Source organism: Hippocampus comes, unplaced genomic scaffold (genome assembly GCF_001891065.2).
Source record: "Hippocampus comes isolate QL1 unplaced genomic scaffold, H_comes_QL1_v1.1 scaffold119, whole genome shotgun sequence".
NCBI classification, from domain to species: domain Eukaryota; kingdom Metazoa; phylum Chordata; class Actinopteri; order Syngnathiformes; family Syngnathidae; genus Hippocampus; species Hippocampus comes.
In genome coordinates this window covers 453,513-470,220 of record NW_017805494.1, presented here as the reverse complement: position 1 = coordinate 470,220, position 16,708 = coordinate 453,513, and the positions used below count along the sequence as shown (strand labels likewise).

Below are 16,708 nucleotides of genomic sequence, written 5' to 3'. Positions count from 1 at the left end.
AAAATTAGTTTTTCACAAAACAAAATAGCTACTATGTTAAAATAAAAAGTTTACTCCGTGCCTCAAAAGGAGGGGGGGAGGGGGTTGTAAGAGAATTTTGGTGGGCCCCCTATGGCTCGCCCTTGGTGACGGGTCCGCTAATATTAGTTACCGCAATACTGTACCCCCCCCCCCCCCAAAAAAAAAAATGGGAAGAGATGGCCTGGGACTCCCGGTTCAAGATGGCGGATATGTCTGCACGTCCTCAGCCAGACTCTCCCGAGATATACTAGTTCTGTGGGATGGACATTGAAAGTGCAGTGTACAGTGTTTGGGGCGGGTGTAGGAGTGGGTTACGCGTCTATGTCGCTATGGTTACGGTGTCGCGGTTCTTGTTTACGTCATTAAGGTCAACGATCTAGCACAGCACTGTAGCTAGTACGAAGCATTACGCCCAGATTTCGGCTCGATAAAATATCTTATTTAAATGTGGGCGATTTTTGTGTCTACGCTTCAAACTATGTGCTTGGCAACATTGGGCAGCTTGCTGGTAGAGGAAACAAGGTAAGTTTCGGAAGTAGGACAAGATATTACAGACCACACTTTAAAACTTGGTTTAATCGTGCTTGACACGAGTTAATCTACAAGAAATCAAATTAAGTCCACATTGTTTGAATATGTTTGCTGCAGGTACACTTTTTAGATGATGGTTTCAAACGAAGTCTACATGAAAAGCACTTCTTCCTGAGAATTTTGTTATCCTCGTATAGGCCTTTAATTCATCCATCCACTATCTGAGTTGCTTCTCCTCAAGAGGGTCGTGGGCATGCTGGAGCCTATTCCAGCTTGTCTTCGGGCAGTAGACGGGGTACACCATGAACTGATTGTCAGCCAGTTGCTGGGCACACATAGACAAATAACTAACCGGTCTCACAGTCACACCGAGAGAGAATTTAGAGTATTCAATTAACCTACCATGCATGATTTGGAATGTGGAAGGAAACCGGAGTACCTAGGAACATGCAAACTCCACACAGGAAGGCTGGAGCCTGGAATCGTACCAGGGACCTGTGGTGGGCATGCTAACCAGTCGCCCACTGTACTGCAAGGACATAGTGACCGATTTTAGTAACCTTTTTAGTGAAACTTATGATGACACTCAAGATTGTAAAAGTTATGGCACTTCATCTGGAATAATCACCGACTCAATTTTGAAAAACAAAGTGCATAATATCACATTTAATCTGAGAAATCCGTGGTAAGTGGAAAATTTCATAAATTAAGTAACAATAAACCGTCAACAATGGATGAGGTAAATGTCAAATTACTAAAATTAGTTGCAAGTAAAATAACTTTACCCATTTGTCACTTGTTCAACAAGTTTGGTACAGGGAATTTCTCCTCAGATATGGAAATCTGCTTAAACAAATCCTCTTCTGAAAAGTAAAAGTGAGTTTCTCTGCAGTAAAGAGTGGACAATGAATATTCTCCCCATATTAAGTTAATGGAAAAAAAGACACACCGATTTTTAACTTCTGAAATATTAATTAAATGAAATTTCAGCCACAGCACACTTATAATGAGAATCACTCAACAAGCACTGCATTACCAGAGTTGACTGACAATTGGTTGTTCGATATTGTCAAGAGAATGATGGAGGGGCAGTATTTCTATATTTTAGTGCTACTTTTCAATTAGAGGATCAACGATTTGATAATTGAGAAACTGCATACAGATTTGGTCTTACGACACTGACATGGCTAAGAAGTTATTTAACTTGTAGATCACAATCTGTATTTTTTTTCAAGAAAATTTTTCCTCTCCCAAATATTTACAGTGGGGCATTCCCCAAGGCAGCTGCCTGGGACCACTGCTCTTTTCTCTTTTCATTAATGGCATACCTTATGCCCATAAAAGGCGCAGTACAACTCTCTCAGCAGATGACTGTACAGTGTCTTATGCTACAAAGAATGAATTAAGAGTTAAGAACCACACTTCAATCTGACTTGCAACTACTCCAGAATTGAATAAATGAGAACAAGTTGGTTTTCACTCTGTTAAAAACAAAGAGTATGTTGTTTAAATCTAGACACCAGAAAATTGTCACGCGCCTCTCGAGACTCAGAGTAGAAGATCGACTCAAGTGGCATCTTCTGTGTTTAAATTTTTTTTAAAGAATTATTCGGCATAGTACACAACCTGCTGAATTGTATGCCCTTTTGCATTATGTGAGAGGTCAGTACAGGTATTTTGCCAAACAAGCCATTTATGGTCAATTGAACGGTCACTAACCTAGGACTGAAGGAGTTTGCAGATCTGTGTTGTTCAGAGCTATAACTACCGGTATGTGTAACAATCTGCCATCTGCTGTTACTGAAGCTTCTGCGAAAGACACCTTGAAGAAACTGTTAATAATGACGATGCCAGGGGTCTCCAAGTCTGGTTCTCAGGATCCCCTATCCAACCTATTTTAAATGAATTTCCCAAGCTCCAAAACACCTGGTCTATGCTCTCTGAGCATTATCATATTTCATTTTTATGGAAATATGTACAGTACGTACAACAAGCTATAATTTTGTGTAATGGAAATGATACAATGTATGTGAATTAGGTATTAAAGAGAGCACACCAGGAAGAGTACCTGTCAGGTTGATCCAAAATAATAAACAATAATAAACAACACCTGTCCCATATATGCTCACTGACTGCCCAACGGCTGGAATTGGATCCTGACTACACTTACAATGATGGGCATCAGCATCAGCTGATCTTTTTTTTTTTTTTTTTTTTTATCACCTGTTAGGAGCATTTCCACATGCCGATGGGACGTGGAGTTGTTAGGGTCGATCACAATCAATACATTGATCAGAATGATTGTTTTTCTTTTTGTATTTCATGTGCCATGCGCGGGTCAACTCAATTTGCACCATCTCCTAAGCATTCTGTTATGAGCACGGTATTCTGATTAAATTGCTTGTAATGGGTTCATTAAAAAGTGAATGCGAACACACGCTCTTTTCACCATAGCCTGTAGATGCGCTGCTTGCACGTACGTCACTGGCGATAATTTACGGTTCCACAACGGCAGTTCATTTCAAAATCAAAGTGTGACATGTTTAAAAAAAAAGAGAATTCACCAAGGTGCATTTCTTTAATGGTTACACACAAATTTCCAAGTTATGCATGTTGGGTTTGTCAGAAGTCTCGAATATGCCCTAAGCACATTCAGCTTACATCATTCATCTCGCAGCCATCCTATGTAATCACAGGTGTGCTCCAGAACAGCGCCCTGGGGCCTCTCCATCACATTTCTCTCGGCAAAATCTTCTGCGGATGACACACTGCTCTCTCTCTCTCTTTCTCTCTCTCTCTCTCTCTCTCTCTCTCAAGCAAATCCAACTCTTGATGGTCTCACTGAATTTAAACCCTGGTTTTGTGCATTTTTTTTTTTTTTTTAACAACAAAACTGAATTTTTCCATGTTGGGTTCACATGCACACCTCTTAATTTTTTTCTCCATTGGTATCGGAAATTCCACTGGTTTCTCTCTCCTCTGCCCAGGTTAAGAGTTTGGGTGTGATTCTTGACAGCAACCTATTATTTCAAGCTCATACAACGAGGATTGGCTTGTCGACTTCCATATCACCTTATAATATCAATTGACTTTGCCTGTCCCTCACTCCCCATTCCACTACGGTGATAATTCAAGACCTCATCATTTTCCAGAATGCTTACCTACTACTATTCCCTTCTTTTTGTTTTGTTTTTTCACTCATATCTCTTCACATACTCCATACATTGCTCCAGAATTCAGCTGAATCATTAAAATTTTCCTCTTCAAAGCCAAACTCAAAACAGAGTCATAATGTCTTTCTCTGCATAATCTTGTTTTTACATTTATGCTTCTTGTGTTCTTAATTCTTTTACCTGTGTCCCTTGTAAAGAAAAGCGGATTGAATAATGGATGGATGGATGGATGGATGATTTTACTGTTTGATTACACAGTCTCCATGTGTCTGAAAGACACCATCCATCCATTCGTCCATTTTCTGATCCGCTTTATCATCACAAGGGTCGCGGGTGCGCTGGAGCCCATCCCAGCTGTCCCCGGGCAGTAGGCTTGGGACACCCTGAACCGGTTGCCAGCCAATTGCAGAATAATAGCAACAATAGTATGATAATGATGGTGATGATTATTATCATTGTATTGTTCATTTTCTAATATGAATATTTTTCTTTGTAGGGCTTGACAGCTCTCTTGGGGCAGACATTGGATCTGCAAGTATGGATAACAGAGTCACTTCTTGGCCTCCTAATCAGAGAACAGCTATTCTGACTAATCAGTGGGACTCTCTGGAGACAGACCCAGAGATTTTGGCCCAGGAGAGAGTCTGCAAACAGCAGCTAAGAATGCACATTGGTGATCACATCTTGCCTCAAGGAAAGCTGAATGACAGTTTAAAGGAAGGAAATTGGGAAGTGGCAGTTGGAAACAATATTCCACATGAAGACGAGGTGGTTTCTGATAGAATTGAAGTAGCACCACATTCACACAGAACGGGGGAACCTGGAAGAGATGCTATCAAAAGGTAATGCATTAGTGCTAAAGAAAAAGTGTTTTTCACAGACGCAGTACTTTTTAATTGCAATGAGTGAATTTATAACACTGTTCAGCACCAGGTCTCAATGACGCCGGGGCCCCTATTTTTGCGCAAGTCTAGCGCAAAGTGGCGCATGGGTAGAGCTTTCTTTCTTTCTTTCTGTTGGTAAATTTGCAGCCAAGTGCAGTCAGAAATGGGTGTTTGTGCCGTTGTGGGCGTGAACACAGACTTGCTTCATAGCCATTGGAAGCGGCTCCTCTCATTCACTTTAAATTAATTGCAGGAGAAACACACAGTCAACATGACTAGAGTCTGTGAAGGAGATAGACGTGTGCAAAGTATTTTTTATAAGAACCTGCAAGATCTCCACTTGCAGATGAAGTAAAGTTCCTGCGTCGAGAGCACATCACGTTTGATTATGCCATTGCCACACTCCTCTGTGATTCTCCACTGTCCAACTGTGCCCCATGGTCCCTGCTGGCTTTTGGAGCCATGTTTTTACAACCATCCACCGCCTTTCTCACACGGTTGTGAAGGCTTGCACTAGGCTAGTGGGGGCTAAGTTCTTTTGCCTTGGCCTCAGGAGAGATGTCAGAATGTCCACTGTCTTTGGATGACATGCCAGTGCCCCAAAGTACAACGGCATACGAGAGCCCCGTTGACAACTGTTTCTAGTGCCGGAGAGACGTTTTTGACCATGTCAATGTGGACCAGGTGGGACCCCTGCCTCCTTGCTACGGGTTCGTTCACCTCCTCACCATGGCAAACAGGACCACCAGGTGGCCAGAAGTGGTCCCCCTGTCATCTACGAGCTCAATTGATTTGGCCCGGGTGTTCATTGTGTCCTGGGATGCCCGTGTCGACATGCCAGCTGACCTCACCTATGTATGACAGGGGCCCACAGTTCACATCAGAACTATGGATGACAGTTGCTGAGGGTAGAGATTTAGCGCACAATGGTATACCACGCGCAAGGCAACGAGCTCTGGGAGCCATTTCATCGTTCTCTGAAATCCACTCTGAGGTTAAAGTTCACGGACAGCATCTGGATTGAGCATCTCCCGTGGCTCATGCTGGGTCTCAGATCTGCTCACAAGGAGGACCCCCGGACCTCATATGCTGAGCCGGTTTACGACCAGCCACTGTGTGTCCCGGGGTTCTGGGGCGTCGCTTATCTTGTCCCCATTTCAACATCTTGCCATGGCCTCCCCAGTCCCATGTGCCCGCGGACCTGCCATCAGTCAAGTACGTCTTTGTCCGCCACTACAGCCGTTGGATCTTGCTGCAGCCCCACTACAAGGGGCCCTCCTCTGTGGTGTAAGCGAGGGCTAAGAGCTTTGTGCTAGACATTGGAGGTAAACCAGAGAAAATCATAGTTATAGCCATGGCCATGAAAGAAAATGTGCCGAGCGTGGTAAAAACATCAATGATGTTTGATCAGAACACAATTCCGAAGGTTTCACATACGGTACTTTTGGTTGCTGTAGCTGTGTCAAATGCAGTCTTGCATCTAGTTATTTAACTGATATTTAATGGAGCTTACTTTACTAATTACTCAGTTTTGAAAGTAACTAATAAAGTGACTCGTAATCTAATTTATCAGTACTTTATTTATCCGTAGCATTCAGCGGCTGCAATTGTTGCCTCAGCATAAAAATGACAAGTGGTTTGTCCAATACTTTATTGGAAGTTAACAGCGTATTTATCTTCACCCAAAAAAGGCTATTCATTGTGGGAAACTGATAATTGGTCAATCGTCAGTTTTAGAAGATGAGAAAATGGCTTATTACAATTTTTCTAGTTCTTGTTTCTATTGTTGTCTGTCTCATTTTTAGTAATTGTATCTTGTGAAGTTAAGCGGTTTGGGTAATGGATGGATGGATAACTTTCATTGTTTTGCATTGTTTCATTTTTATGCATTCCTTTTTTGACGAGGAAAAATTGTATTTGAAAATTACAATTCAAATAACCACTCATTTTTGCTAGATTAAATTTAGTATTTGTCTTTTTTTATGTACAGTCGATTGCACTTACAGTACATAACTAGTATGACTTTCACCTAATTCATTTTTTTCTGTGAGACACGTCACGCTTTAAAAAACGCAAAATGGTAGTTTTCTTGCAAGGAATAGACGAGAAGCGAGACTACGCTTACCTGCTCATTGTCACACACCCGGGTCGTCATTCCAAACTCTAATAAAACCCGAGTGGCTGAAACGATGGTATTTCATCAATCATTCACCAAATATGGACAGCGTATGGCTGCCTACTCAGCTCTTTCTTTTCCTCTCCTGTCTCTTCTCACAGCTTTGTGTACCTCCAACATTGATTAATATGTGGTAATTAGTGTAGTTTTCCCCTTTTTACTTTGAGAAGAAAAATCTGGTGGTATAGGCCTATGTTGGCTTAACACAGTCCAATTGTGTTCAGTCAATGATAGGAGAAAGTAAATCTAAAGGATTTTTTTAAACCCAGATGTAATGAGCCATTTGTCTTTTTGCTGTGGGGGTTTCCTATGTAATATCAGATAGTACAGTATTACTGTCGTTTGATTAAAGCAACCTCATTAATACACACTTAACAGATTATTTTATTTTATACTGAAATTAATAATATTTGTGTTTAAACCTGTCGTACTTAAATGAAACAAAATACATTCAAACCCCCCAAGACTGAAAACGCATGTGTATATCTTTTTACTTGTGGAAAATGACAAAATAGTAACGCAGGGTGACTTGAATGAGTCACCGTAATCGATTTACTGTTCTGTAGATAGTAACGCGTTTGATAGTTACCCCAAAAAGCATCACTGGTTAATCGTGTAGCATGAGGCAAAACTGCACTACAATATTGTCATGCTGTACCCTCGAGCCAAGTTACCACTAGATGGCAGTAATGACGTTTGTAGCAGTGCTGAGAACATTTTGGTTAAATTATGAATATCGACTTGATTGATACTATATTTGGCCAACAATAGGTATATATTCATTTAATGCGTTGATAAAATGTTAATACTACTAACAATAGTTTGTGAAGTAAAAGTCGAAATTAATGAATTACATTCACTTCAAATAACAGTCATTTAGTTAATATAGCACTATTATTTGTAAAATAGTAATTTATTTTGCAGATAATTGTGCTAGTAACTTGAACACAACAGGAGAGCTTCAATAACACTGAAACTATAAATACTGAAACATCACATGGATAATTTAATATAAGATGTGATTCATCAGTCAACTGTTAAATGGCGTCTGATTGGAGCAAGGCCTAATTCAGGAACAAGGTGAATAAAAGCTTTCATTCGAGAGTTTAGTTTTGTTTTGGGTGAATCGAAAAAAGTGGTCAATCGTAGGCCAGTAACAAAGATTATTGTTTCTGTACAGGAGTCCTCTCGTACGAGTGGTAGTCATCTTCGACTGTATATGTAAAGCACAACAGGCCATCTGTTTTTGGGCACTCAAACTTTTGTCTCCTTCAGACACTGCAAGACGAGTAAAGTAAGTAAGAGGGAATTTACTCTCTGCTGTCATTCCTGCGGTAAATGTTCATCTCTGACTAAAGTATATTGTTTCAGAGGAAAATGACCTCGGTACATTTACACAAAGGTTTCAATCTAATAGAGCCGAGGTAGAGGACACAGTCCTATTCCCATCATCATGTTCTTTTAGTCTTTTTTTTTTCTTAACCGACTCCTCAAAGCAGATAAGCCTTTTCACACAAAACCACTGCATACTTTCCAAACCCAATGCTCGTTCCTCATTGAAGTGAACAAATCCTATCTAAGCAGCTCCATTCATCTCTGTGCACGATATTTTTCACCTATTTACTCAATATTGAGGCATAGTATTTGAGTCCATGCAACTATTTTCTTTCATTGTCACCGTTTTCCCCGCTTGCTTTTGTATCCGGGCCCCTGTACTCGTGGGCAAATTCTGTATTTTTCCATCACACCCAGCTGCATGTTTTAATGCATTCTCTAACTAGTTGGAGTTTGCCTCATTAGAGAGATATCTCTTATCTGTTCAGTTTCGTTGAAAGGAACTGCTCCACACCTTTGAACCCACCACACACACACACACACAGAATACACGCGCACACACACATGCTTCTCATGATGTCTGTAGAGAATTAGACTTTTTTATTCCACCACAAAGAGCTAAAATGTATTTTAATAACATCTTTTTGTTGCCATTGAGGATTTAGTACCGCCATTATGTTGTCTGTTCATGATTTGAAAAATGGCCATTGTGAACGTTTCCCTTGATTGTACTGCTCAAATTCACTTTCATTTGTCAGCTTGAAGGTAAAAATACAAAAGCGATAAATGTATGATTGCAATCCCGGTTAGCATGTCATCTTAGCTTGAGGACATCATCGCTGATATAATGATGTAACGAGCGTGCCTTCCGTTAGTATTGTTTATACACATGTACAAGGTCTTTGGCATTTATCGTATTGAAAACTGTCCTTGGTTGTTGAACTCCGTGAATGCAGTTGGATGTCAGCCAGGGGCGATTCTGGGTTCTGAATTAAAGGGGCTGCTTAGCCCCTCAATTCAGTCACTTTCACATTCAACCCCATTAGTTGGATGGTCTCGGAATGATTCAGGAGTGATTGTCAGACTTAAACATAATGGACTTTTTTTAGGCTTCTGCTCATGAAATTTGTGGCAAAAACATGTAATGTTGTGGTTCATTCCATATTGTTATTCTATACGAGAGAGAAGAGGATTACTGATGGAAGCAGCTGAAAAGAGTTACCTTTGCAGGGTGTCCGGGCTCTCCCCTTGCGATAATGTGAGAAGTTTGGTCATCTGAAAGCGTTGAACAGTCAAACCTCTACATCCTCTACATCAAGAAGATGTAGATGAGGTGGTTTGGACATCTGTGGTTAAGATGCCTCCTTTACACCTACCTGGTGAGGTGTTCTGGGCACATCCCTAGTGGAGGAGGACCCAGGGACGAACCAGGACACATTGGAGAGACAATGGGCTCTATGATCATTGAGGGCGCAGGTGTACTTCAGCGTTAAAAACTGCCGCATCTTGATTTGAAGCCCCGTATCGCGTGTTTACGAACGGCTCTGTGTCATGCTGGGTGTTTCGGCGGATTGTGGGCATTTCCGATGACAAGTCCCCAGCGCATCTAACAATTTGCTGGCTGAAAGTAGACTACACGTTACGCCTGCCGGAACCACTTCTAAGTATTGGTGTCGGGTGCGTACTGCGATTTTGGTGAATGTGGTTGAGGTGCATGCAAACAGACTGAGCTTGCGGACATGTATAGTGGATGTTAACGTTATTATTTACAGATGTGGCAGCAGCGTGCATGCAAACCCTCTGAATCATTGTAGGAATCATTTCATTGAACGAAGTATTAGCGTCTTTATAAAAGTTTTCAAATCACCTCTGCTGTGGCACAGATGCTGTATGGGAGGCGGCAGAGTCGCACTAGGACATATATTATCGAGGTGGACTGTGGTCTCCAAGTGCCCACTTCACAGCGATGATCTGTGATTGCCTTGGCCAACTTCCTCCTTCATCCACCCATGGAGGTTCACTTGCAGTTCCTTTATAAATATACTTTCCATGCTTCGACCTACTGCATGGAATCCATTAAATCAATTTACGCTTCCAAGGACTGTGCGCCTCACGCGTGGAAATTTCAAAGTGAATGAGAGGAGCCACTTAGATTAGCTGTGAAGCAAGTCACCTGGATTCACATCCACCACGGCACAAACTGACCATTTCTCACTGCGCCAAGTTTGGTGAGGCTAAACTTGGTGTAGCCGGCCATTACGCGCAGTTGGACCATGCTACACCAGTCTTAATGCTGGGCATGAATTTAGAGCCCTATGTCTCCCAGGTGGCCTGGGAACACCTCAAGGTTCTATCAAAAGAGCTGGACGAAGTGCCTGGGCACAAGGAAATCTGGGCTTCCCTGCTGCAGCTGCTGCCCTGGCTAGCAGGCCCCAGACATGCAGAAGAAAATTCATGGATGGGTATTTTCTATTACAGATGCGGGCCAAGTTAATGTGAGAGTTGAAATACTTTAATTGAGAGCTCACTCAAAAGAACTTTTACAATAGATCACTGTGCAAAAAACAAAAACTATGACCTACTGTCCATTCCAGTTGAGGCACATAAAAGGGAAGGGAAAAGTGCAAGCTAAAAACCTCTTGTGAACTAGCCTGCTAAAATGAACGAATACAGATGCGAGTGTTTGGCTATATGTACTAAGTGGCTTCTTCGATTTTCCTTTTAACTTACAGCAAACCGGATGCCTGTGATGCCTGCTCAGAATTGTGCTGTTACCCAAACTGGAACCCCAGTGAAAAGGGAACTGTCATCACTGAGAGTTTAAAGTGCCCCGTCTCGGAATATCACCACTTTTTTCATCAATCGCAGAAGCCATTTATAAGAGGATATAGATACATAGCTGATACAAGATCAATGATTCCTATTTCTGGCAGCGACTGCAATCAGCCTTACCACCTTCACCCCCAAGATGGCCAGGTTAGCCCAATAACAACACAATGCTATCACAGCAATGGTTTGCTTCAGAGCTCACCAAAATCCAACTCATCTCATAGTTGTAGAGATCGCAATACCCGTCAGCAGACCAAAGACCAGCCAAAGATTGGCTGTCCCAATGTGGATGCCAATATTGAAAGATCTCTTGAGATGTCGGAGCACACAGAGGCAGTGCATACGATGAACTTGAAAGAATATCAAACCTGCAACCGGAAGGACCTGCAACACATCTCTCCACGATCATTTCCGACCTCACCCACAATAGAGAGTTCTCAGATTCGCTTGAAGAAAAAACGACATACACACACCGAAGACCTCGTCGAGCGGAACAAAAAAACACTAGGCCGCAGCACATCTGGCAATGGATCCTATGCAGACGTGCATGCACTTCAGCAGAAGAACCCTTGCATTGGTAAAAAGGTATTTGGCAATGACAAGCTTTTCGACTGTCACTCGTTCATTACCCTTCACATCATAAAAATTGGGCCGCCATAGCCTACATAGCAGCAACAGGTTTCTGATTAAATTAAAAAAAAAAAAAAAAATATATATATATATATATATATATAATAAAAATAAAAATAAATAGAGTCAAGAACAAAACTCACCAATAAGTCTCAAGTTCAATGGATGTAAAAATTGTGACGCGACCAGTGGCGGGCAATGAGTTTTGGTTCCTGGTTTTCAGTGGGGACTCAAGTTACTTTATCTACTTCTTAATATAACCCCCCATGTTGGTCAATAATATATAAAAACACAATGTAACTAACATGGCATGAAAGAAGAGAAAGGCAAATTTTATATATTTGAAGATAAATACCATTCAGTCATGGACGAAGCTTGCGAGATGCCCACGGCGATTGGCTGTTTTTTTTTTTTGTAGCCCCAACATTTTCATTTAAAGTAGCTACAACCTTGCATGTTTTCTTCTTTGAGTTGAAATAACCATTATTTGCTAATAGCAATAATCTTTATCATCTTGAACATTAAATATATTGTCTTGGTAATGTATTCAATGAAACGTAGGTTGAGCATGATTTGCAAATCATTGTATTCAGTTTTTTTTTTTTCACCACAATGTCCCAACTTCATTGGAATTGGGTCCGTCAATTAAAAATGTCACGTGATCAATTTTAAGATGCCTCACACTGAAATACTTTCAGTAAATATGATCTCCTAAGACGGAGATCGGTGCCTTTTAAGTTTATCCCCACACACCAGCCCAAAAATACTGTTGTCATTACCTTACATTGAAAAGTTGATTGACTTCAAAATGATCACTTATTTGCATCCACGGCTTCAAAAAAAATTTGAGAAAAATATAATTTGCATATTAATTGTGAGAAAATGCTTTTCACCAACCCGATGTTGGAGGTTCAGGTCAGCAGTGTCATGGTTCTGTTTTTCGGTCTGGCCAGCAGGTGGCATGAGTGGTCTTCGGGGTGCACACCTGCGGCCAATCTGTAATTATGAGACTTTGTATTTAAGGATTCTTCTGCTGTGCATCGGTGTCGGAGTATTGTTTATTGCATTGCAACTTCCACGCTCATTGACTCGTTACCTGTTATCGTTCCCGTCGTGTTTTTCGCTCTGGCTTTTCGGTACCATTGTTCTCTGCTCGGCAGACGCTTTATTTTACATATTGGATTTTTCTCGCGTGTTTTCCTATACGTCGTTTTTCTCTAGCATACTCGGTTCTGTCTTCGTTCCCTTGCCTTTTGGATGCAAGCGCTTTTTGTTAACCATTCGTATTATAGCCATTAAACTATTTTTTGTTTGTCACGGAGCTCTTGTTGGTGTCTGCGATTATTGGGATCCAAAACCTGATTCGGCTCGCCCGCAAAGCGTGACAAGCAGAAGTCAGCCACTTTCCTACGACCTGTCCCCTGTCACCTAATTGTTATGAACATGATGAAAAGATCTATTTTAACAACGATGCCAATACAATGGAAAACTTAATGCAACTTATGCAATTAAACAAATCACCAGCAGGAGCTGCGCTAACACTAATAAGGATACAACTCTGATGATTAGATTCAAGATTTCTTTACATTTCAGCAATGGCTTTTACATTATGGCTAAGTTTTAATACTACGAATGTAATGATTTCTTCAGGGAATTATCTTTGCTTTGAAAAACTAAAATGACTCTGGATTGCATAAATCTCCACTCTTTTATTTGACTTTCATCCAGCGGGGGTCGCCAGAGCGAATTCACTCGCATGATTCGGCCAGGTTTAAATATTTATCCACCTCTACACCAAATATTAATGTTCCCAAACCACCCATAGGGTGAGTAAGATTACGTTTAATTTGGAGGTGTTTGAATGCAGCTTTGCTTTCCCAAACACAAGCGGCATCCTTCTCCTATGCCTGCATCAAACAACCCTTTTCTCATTTATTTGTAACATTGCTATCAAAATAGTTTTTATGGTCCTGTCAGTCGGCAACCAAAAGGATGTCCTATGATGCTTGCTTTAACCCCACCTGGAAAATTAATTTGCGGGGTTTCATTTTTCCTCCCTCCCATCGTATAAAAGAGCCCATACATATCTGGGTAGCTATGTAGTGCTTATTATGACTTGATCTGTACAACCAGAACATCAGAGACATGCCTCCCAATAGGCTCTCAGACATCCATGCACCTGGCACAGTGGCATAATTGGTCTGGATAGCACGCATTCACCATTTGTTGGGCCCACAGGACTGTTTTTCTGGCTATAATACCCTCAACCTTGTCCACCCATCTGAGCCCCAGTCCTCTACAATGTCTCATATCATCACCATTTACATAGTCAAGAGCCGTTAGCTTTGTGTCGTGGTAAACAGAGCCGGAGGCTTTCCCTCTCTTGAAGCCTTGGGTTTTGTCAATATCACTCTGAATTTGCTCATTAGTTTTCAATTGCCAGACACATGTTACTTAATAATAATTGCGCTCATTCAATTATTTCCCCCTAATAGATTAAATTCCCAATTCAAAATAACAGCATTATCCATCTATCTCGCTAGCTTGCTATCTATCTATATGTCAGTCTTTATTTTGCTATCTCTCTCTCCCTCTCACTCTCTCCATCACATCCATCTATCCATCTCCCAAGGAAAAAAAGAGCACATCAAAATGTTCTTTTGTGAACTTGACACCTTTTATATGGATAATGAAACAGTGGAACAACCAAGTAAAACATTTAAATCCTTTTTTGGGCAGGTGAGTGTGGGGGCGGGGGCACATCAGCTTTTCAAATGGCGTATTAAATGAGTTGTGCTAAACACAACTCTGTCCTTTCCACCGTGTGAAATGCAAAATTTGCCCATATTGCAAGTCTACACTTTCCATATGAAAAAATTTCTATCACGCACATTATCTTGGTTAAATATTGCTAGTTTCACAATTGCGTCCCAGGACAACTACCAGAATGTTCCCCCACTAGTTTCACGCACCTTGAGAATCACAGAAAAAAATAGTCTGGGTTTTATGTGCCACAATATCAACAGGTATTGTTTTTATGTCGGGCTGCACGATGTTGGAAAAACATGCGATATGCGAAAATGATTTTGAGTATAGCAGTATAGTATTGTGATCCTTTCTGGCTAAAGAAATTACATTTTTATTATTGTATGGAAAAAAAATACCTTTTTCTCATGCGGCAAAATAAGCAAGCTCGTTGTATTCTTTGCTATTTAATTGTAATGCCCTGAGACACTGATCACCTATTGGATGACGGTGCTCATTTCAGGTTGCATCTGGCTGGCCAAGTTCTGATAAAAGCACACAATCTCAGATGAAATTTATTGCACGTCTTTGCGATATGGATATTGCACGGGCCATTATTGAGCATTTTTTGATATTCTGTGCAGCCCTATTTTTGGGTGTGTGTGGGAAAAGCCACACTGTAGTATTAGTTCATCCATCCCTCCATTTTCCAATCCACTTATCCTCACGAGGGTTGCTGTCGTGCTGAAGCCTACCCCAGCTAACTTCGGGCAGTAGGCGCAGTACACCCTGAACTGGTTGCCAGCCAATCGCAGGGCACACATGGACTCAACTCAACTGTATTTATAGAGCACTTTAAAACAACCACCGCTGTATACAAAGTGCTGTACATGGAGCAGATATCATACTGTATATACAACAATAAGCAATAACGAAGACAGTAGAAAGCACAAAACAGTAAAACTAAGATCAAGTCTGAGTCATGCTGAGTCAAAAGCCAAAGAATACAAATGAGTTTTAAGTTTTAAAGATGGGCAGCGAGGGGGCTTGCCGAATGTTCAGTGGGATGTCATTCCAAAGAGAGGGACCAGCAACGGAAAAGGCTCGATCCCCTCTGAGCCTCCGCTTAGTTCTTGGTACTTCTAATAATGTCTGGTCCGCAGATCTGAGGCACTGCGCAGGTGTGTTGGGGCGGAGGAGGTCAGAGAGGTGAGGTGGAGCGAGGCCGTTTAAAGATTTGAAAACAAATAATAGGATCTTAAAAAGAACTCAAAAATGTATAGGGACAAACACGTTTTCAAACTCACAATCACAGCTTAGGACAACTTAGAGCAGGGTTATCCAAACTACAACCCGGGGGCCATCTGCGGCTCGCCCACCATTTTTTAGTGGCTCTCTGTATGTAATAAAAATAACGTGTATGGCTCGCAAAAAAAAAAAAAAAAAGTGTGGGGGTGTGGGAAGTGTTCAGAGTGCGGGTGTTGAAAAAGTGGGTGCACGTGAGTGATGGAGACTACCTCTACTGCTATTAAAAAAGCTTTTCTAGATTTGCAAAGACACAGACAAATTTACAGCCCAAATATTTGATATAATATCTGTGGAGAATAAAGAAAAAACAGTTTCTTCCTCTTCCAGGATCCAATGTGTGAACATATCACATTCATGATCCTCAGTTCAGATTCGAACAAATCGCGCTTGGTTTGGTTCTAAACATTGAGATGGGATTCAGCTGCTGCTTAGTGGAGGTGCCGATCCATTCTGGTTGGATGCAGCGCCGTGGGTCACCGTAAAAGATCGAAACGACTTGCCTTAACCCTTTAATATAAAGCCTTGACATAGCAGTTTTTCAAAATAACATTATTCAAACAACGTGTGATTGATTGATTGATTGATTGATTGATTGATTGATTGATTGATTGATTGATTGATTGATTGATTGATTTGGGGCGACAAGGGGTGGGACTGGTTAGCACATCCTGTGAGAGCGAGAGAGGGAGAGAGAGTTTGACAGTTATGTCACTGTAATACATTAGCATAGCATGTCAAACAAAAGCTAACTGTTGAGAATTTTGATTCATCACAAGGTTTCCCCTCATTCAATCATCCGAATAACATACAACTAATTGACAGCACAAGTCATTTTTTACGATGCGACAATGCCACATTTGCAGTGGCGGGCCGTGCATTTCAACCTTAGGCCTTCAGTGACGTCACATACATTAACACAATTTCGGCTCGTCAAGCAGCACTTAATTTCAGGAGCATTTAAAACCATCAAGTATGCATTCACAATTAAGAGCAGGAAACTACATTTACAGATATTGTCAAAAATAAAAAGATGGTTTAAAATACTAAATAAAATGCCACCCAAATTACGCTGTGTG

General features: G+C 41.1%; 1 protein-coding gene across 2 annotated transcripts in view; it reads left to right on the top strand.

Annotated features, from left to right (window-relative positions):
* Positions 1 to 275: 275 nt before the first annotated feature.
* jhy (junctional cadherin complex regulator) overlaps positions 276 to 16,708 on the top strand; it is a 37,085-nt gene continuing 20,652 nt past the window's right edge. For both annotated transcript variants that reach the window (XM_019876225.1, XM_019876224.1), the window contains exons 1-3: positions 276 to 543; positions 4,222 to 4,567; positions 10,853 to 11,534. In XM_019876225.1, the coding sequence (XP_019731784.1) occupies positions 4,263 to 4,567; positions 10,853 to 11,534 (987 nt within the window). In that variant the 5' untranslated portion in view covers positions 276 to 543; positions 4,222 to 4,262. The remainder of the gene's footprint in view (positions 544 to 4,221; positions 4,568 to 10,852; positions 11,535 to 16,708) is intronic.